Source organism: Heteronotia binoei, chromosome 20 (assembly GCF_032191835.1).
Source record: "Heteronotia binoei isolate CCM8104 ecotype False Entrance Well chromosome 20, APGP_CSIRO_Hbin_v1, whole genome shotgun sequence".
NCBI lineage: Eukaryota > Metazoa > Chordata > Lepidosauria > Squamata > Gekkonidae > Heteronotia > Heteronotia binoei.
The window spans coordinates 12056451-12062450 of record NC_083242.1 but is presented as its reverse complement, the minus strand read 5'-3'; the positions used below and the strand labels follow the sequence as shown (position 1 = coordinate 12062450).

Here is a 6000-nt window from a genome sequence, read left to right as displayed (position 1 = left end):
GAAGGAGAAAGAGAACTGAATTTATGCCCTGGAGTCTCAGAGCATCTTACAATCTCCTTCTCTTCCTCTCCTCATAACAGATACCTTGTGAGGTAGCTGGGGGCTGAGAGAGCTCTTTCGAGAACTACCCTCGAGAGAACAGCTCTGAGAGAACTGTGACTGATCCAACATCACCCAGCAGCTGCAGGAAGGGGAACCTGGCAACCGTACTTTGGACACCATCCCGCTCCCCAAGGAGAAAGCGAGCCCCACTCACAGCATGTGTGGCGCAGTTGGCAGCGTGCTCGTAATCCGTCGGCTGGTACCTGCGGTTGGACGGGACCCTGTGATTCATGAACCTGAAATCAAGAGCACGGAGATGGAGCGTCGGCACACAGAGACGAGACGCTACTAGCAGGCCAGCCTGGGCCGTAAAAGCATTTCTGAAACAGGAGATCACCAGGAAACCACACACAGCCTAAGGATACCGGTGAACCATACGCTCTGTGTGATTGCTGGAGGCTACTGCATTCCATTTGAAAGAAACTTGATTGAGACACTCATTGAGGAAGGACAGAGCTCTTGACGAAGGGATCCTTCTCTCCTCTTTTGGGACCGATTCCCCACTAGCCTTATGCCGGTCTCACGCTCCTCTTCTCCGCAAGGCTTCGGTTGGATTTCACACTATCTGCCCTGGGGCTGCAACTAGCTTTGCCTTTTTCACAGGGCAAACAGAAACTGGGTTTTAGAGGATCTTGTTTGCTGTGCAAAAAAGGCGGAACAAGTTGCAGCCTTGGGCGGATAGTGTGAAATCCCATGGAAGCCGTGCGAAGAAGAGGTGAGGAATCGGTCTGTCTCTTGTTCAAGAGAAGTCCCATTGGCTAAAGGAAGAAAGGAGGAGAAAAGCACTCTCTATGGGACTATATTTGTAGAACACCTGCTTTTGGACTGAAAAGGTGTTTCACCTTTTCATGGACTGTATCTATATTGTTTTACTGTTCTACACTGTAATATACTTACATGTATGTTTGTTGTGAGCTGCGTGGTCCAGCAAAATTCTCACAATGGACCCCAGAAGCAAGTATTTGGAGGGGGGGTTAAGAAAGAAAGAGCACAATAAAATTTAGAGGTTCCGGAGCTCCGTTCCTGTGAGCTCCTGTCCAAAATGAGGCCTGGATCCCAGCCCATCTTATTAATCTTGCCAACTCCTTCCCTCCTAGAATCCAGGTTCCAGCTAACAAAGAAACGTTTGCCTCCCCTCTACACACACACACCGCTGCCCCCCCCATGCCTGGATTTGCACATTCCATCTCAAATAGAGCAACCGTATCCCGCAAACAACAGCACATTATTCTCCCTGTTGTGGTTGCTTGGCAACCATCCAGGGCCTCACCAGAAACCCTCCATTTGGGTGCTTTTCATCTGTTGCTTTTTAAAAAAATAAATAAAATAACCCAAACCCTGAGCACAACAAGGTGACCACAGAAACGCATGGGAGACATTTTGAAATGCACGCATACACACACATACATAAAAGTCCTTGCTTGTCTCTCTCTCTAGCTTAACTCTGGAGAGAAGTAAAAGACCGCTCAGGAGCGTCACAAAAGATCCCAACAACGGCTCATGGTGGCCCACTCATGGGAACACAGTTTGCAGACGTTCCCTGCGTCAGCCGTGCCTGAATTGAAAAGCCCATGGAGTGGAAGCACTGCCAACGCTGATCTGCCTTTTGATCTCTCTGGGACTTTTAAATCACATTCCCACCCCCACCCCCAAAGGAGCTCAGGAAGAGGGGTGTACATGGTTCTGTTCTCCACTTTCACCTCACAAACAACTCCATCAATGCTGCAGCCATGCTACTAATGGGGCTCCCTTGGCAGGAGCACATTCAGCCTGTGTTGAGGGCACTGCGCTGGCTGCCTATTGCATACCGTATCCATTTTCAAGGTGCTGGTATTAACCTTCAAAGCCCTACATGGCCTAGGATCTTCCTATCTGCAGGACCGCCTTGCCCCACATGTTCCCCCAGAGAGCACTTCGATCACGTTCTCAAAATCTTCTGGTTGTCCCTGGGCTAAAAGAGGCTAGGCTTAATTCCACCAGAGCCTTCTCTGTGGCAGCCCCAGCAATCTGGAACAACCTCCCAGAAGCCATCAGGGCCCTGTGGGATTTATCACAGGTCCGCAGGGCCTGTAAGACTGAATTGTTCTAGACGGCATATGACATCTGAATAGGAGAGGGCTGCCACCCCACCTGGACTTATCTTGTATTAATACCAACTGCCTAGGATTCGATGGCTTTGGAGAGAGGATGACACCGTAGGATCCTGCCTATCAAAGATGTAGTAGCACCACTGTGGTTTTATTTGAGTGCCTCAGGGCTTTTTTTTTTGTAGCAAGAACTCCTTTGCATATTAGGCCACACCCCTGATATAGCCAATCCTCCAAGAGCTTACAGGGCTCTTAGTACAAGGCCTACTGTAAGCTCCAGGAGGATTAGCTACATGAGAGGGGTGTGGTCTAATATGCAAAGGAGTTCCTGCTACAAAAAAAGGCTCTGAATTGTTTTATTGTTATGGTTTTAATACTGGTTCTAATGTTGCCTTTGTTTGTTTTATGTTGTTAGCCGCCCTGAGTCTTCACAGAATGGGCAGGATAGAAATCGAACAAAATAAATAAATGAACGAGCCAGGTCCGTTTCCCCCTGTCTTCCCGTCCCGGTTTTTGGAGGCCAGCCCGATCCACGCTTCTTGCCACTGAACACTCAAACACGTTGCTAGCATCAGGCCCACTAGGCTGTGCTGATTTATTTGCCGTTCCCTTCCTTTTCTGGTTTTCTGTGCTGCTTTTAACAGCGATTTATGCCTTCCGGTATTTTTAAAACACTCCTTGCATTCTATATTGCAACCAGGGGCTGAGAGAGCCGGGCAGTTCCTGCCTCAGTTCTCTACACTCTTATGGAGGATTAGGTCAAACCACCTGGAGTTTACAGTAGGCCCTATAAGAAGAGCCCTGTAAGCTCTTTGAGGATTGGCTACATCAGGGGTGTGCGGCCTAATAGGCAAAGGCGTTTCTGCTAAAAAAAAAAGCCCTGATGATGTATGAGATTGGATATTCAGGTGCACCTTTTGGGTTACCGCTATCCCTTCTGGCCCTCCTGTGCTTTTAGAATACAGAGACATGGCGCAAGGAAAGTTTTGCCCACCAGGTCTTCCACTGCCAGGGAAAAGCGGTCCGTGGAACTGGCTGCCCATCAAAGGCACAGGAACGAGGATCCATTTAACTGATGTCAGAGAGTTGCCAAGTCCAATTCAAGAAATATCTGGGGACTTTGGGGGTGGAGCCAGGAGCAAGGGTGTGGCAAGCCTAATTGAACTCCAAAGGGAGTTCTGGCCATAGCATTTAGAGGGACGGCACACCTTTTAAATGACTTCCCTCCAACGGAATTAATGAAGGATGGGGCACCTTTTTGGGGGCTCACAGAATAGGACCCCTTGGTCCAATCCTTTTGAAACTTGGAGGGTATTTTGGAGAGAGGCAGTGGATACTGTGCTGCAAATTTGGTGCTTCTACCTAAAAAAACTGCCCCCCCCCGAGCCCCAGATACTCGCGGTTCAATTCTCCATTATTCCTTGTGGGAATTGGTCTCCATAGGAAATAATGGAATGCCAGGCAGACATTTCCCTCCCCCACTTTCTGAAGTGGGGGAGGGCCTCCAAACCAGGGGATCCGCTGCCCCCACCTGGGGATTGGCAACCCTACAGGGATTGAACCTGGGCCCTTCTGCATGCCAAGCAGACGCTCCACCACTGAGCCACTGCCTCTCTGCCTGCATTGGCAGGAAATACACAGAGAAACTTTTCAGCCGCGTGGAGATCCACGGGGAAGCCAGCGAATACCGGCACCTCATACGGCTGTTCAAGACATCAAGGACAGGCAGAGCGTTGGCAGCCTCACCAAGCAGAGATGGCGGGTTTGGGTGGCATTAATATGCACCGGCTGTGAACGGCCACTGAAGGGCTTCTCACCACCCTCTTCTGTGCCGGTCTTTCCCAGGGAGGTTTCCAAAAGAATGGTCTCAAGCCCCCACCCCACCCCGAGCTTTCTGGACTTGGAAACAAAGAGAGGCTTGTCTTGCCGAATCAAAGAGAAGGCCAAAGCCAGTCTCCCACATCCCCTTCCCTTTGTGTGGGTGTGTTTGTGTGTCACTCGCTTGCGCTCAAAAAGAAAGACCTGACGTTGAATGTCCAGCAGACGGAGCATTTGTTTTGGGGGGGTTTTTTGCTTTATATGTTGGGCTGATGGATTCTGAGAGGGAACGGGGGAGAAGAGAAGCCGAATGAAGAAAGGGAAAAGGGGGCATCTGAAACTTGAAGCACAATTTGAGACGGGGGCGGGGTTAGCTGCAGTTAGGACGCACCTGCCCCAGTTCCCCCTTTGATACAACATAGGGTTGCTAGGTCTGACTCAGGATTTTGGGGGCGGAGCCAGGAGACTTTGGGGGTGGAGCCAGGAGAAAGGTTGGGACAAGCATGATCGAACTCTGAAGGGAGTTCTGGCCATCACATTTAAAGGGATTGTGTTCCTTTTAAATGCTTTCCCTTTGTTGGAAATAATGAAGGATGGGGACACCTTCTTTTGGGGACCATGGACCCCCTGGTCCAATCTTTTTGAAACTTGGAGGCTTTTTTTGAGGAGAGACCCTAGATGCTATGCTGAAAATTTGATACCTCTGCCTCAAAAAACAGGGGGGCTCCCAGAGCCCCAGACACCCACACATTGATTCTCCATTATACCCTATGGGAATCGGTCTCTATAGGATAGGGGTGGTCAAACTTGCTTAAGACAAGAGCCACATGGAATAAATGTCAGATGTCCGAGAGCTGCAAGACATGAACATCAAATGTCCGAGAGCCACAAGACATGATTGTCAAATGTTTGTGGGAAGGAAGGAAGGAAGGAAGGAAGGAAGGAAGGAAGGAAGGAAGGAAGGAAGGAAGGAAGGAAGGAAGGAAGGAAGGAAGGAAGGAGGGAAGGAGGGAAGGAGGGAAGGAGGGAAGGAGGGAAGGAGGGAGGGAAGGAGGGAGGGAAGGAGGGAGGGAGGGAGGGAAGGAGGGAGGGAGGCAAATCAATGGGGCAGGGTGGGAGAGGTAAAAATAAAGCAATTTTAACTTGAAATGCATTCTCCAAGCTGCCATGTGGCATGGCTTAGAGGAGCATTTTAAAGAGATTTCTGAGCCACACGATATGTGTGAAAGAGCCACATGTGGCTCCCAAGCCACAGTTTGGCTACCGCTGCTATAGGGTATAATGGAGTGCTGAAGTGGACATTCAACCACTGCCCCCACTTTCTGATAACCCTGAAGCAGGGGGAGGGCCTCCAAACCAGGGGATCCCCTGCCCCCAACCGGGGATTGTGTAAATAAAAAACCTGCTAAGAGACACCATAAATTTTAAACAAGAAGACAGTGTAATGCAGAGGTCAGTGGTGCACTGACCAAGCTTGCACATAGAACTTCAAATAGAAAGCATGTAGCAAAAAAAAAACATAAACAGAAGACAATTCAAAAGCAGTCTTCCCAGTCACAACGGAGTGACAAAAGTCCAGTATTTAGTTCATGGAACTAAAAGAAGCCCTTCCAAAGATGTCTGTTCTAGATATCAAGACGTTTCAAGATTTCCAGGTTCACACAACAGCAGAAGGTGGCAGCAAGCATCTCCTTGTCTCCATCGGACTTTTTAAAAGCTTTTCACTCACTTTGTGGGTCCCACTCCATGACTGACGCATGCCCGATTTCTCTCAGTCATGTTAAAATGATGCATTTGCACCCCTAGATCTGGATGAATTTGTGCTTGTTTGTGCCCGGTTTTAAGGACAAACAAGCTTGTTTCCTTTCCTCCACAGTGAAGCATGTTCAAATTTTAAGAAAACAACTGAAAATTGAGAAGTTAAACTGTACGTCAGTATTGGAATAGACCAGTGTTAGAGCAATCTACTCGGTCACCACACCACAAAAAAGAT

The 6000-nt window shown here is 49.0% G+C and overlaps 1 protein-coding gene across 1 annotated transcript in view; it reads right to left on the bottom strand.

The window, feature by feature from the left end:
* Positions 1-6000, bottom strand: part of MMD2 (monocyte to macrophage differentiation associated 2) — a 32972-nt gene that overhangs the window by 823 nt on the left and 26149 nt on the right. Inside the window, exon 2 of the mRNA XM_060261022.1 lies at positions 211-338. Within this exon, the coding sequence (XP_060117005.1) occupies positions 211-338 (128 nt within the window). The remainder of the gene's footprint in view (positions 1-210; positions 339-6000) is intronic.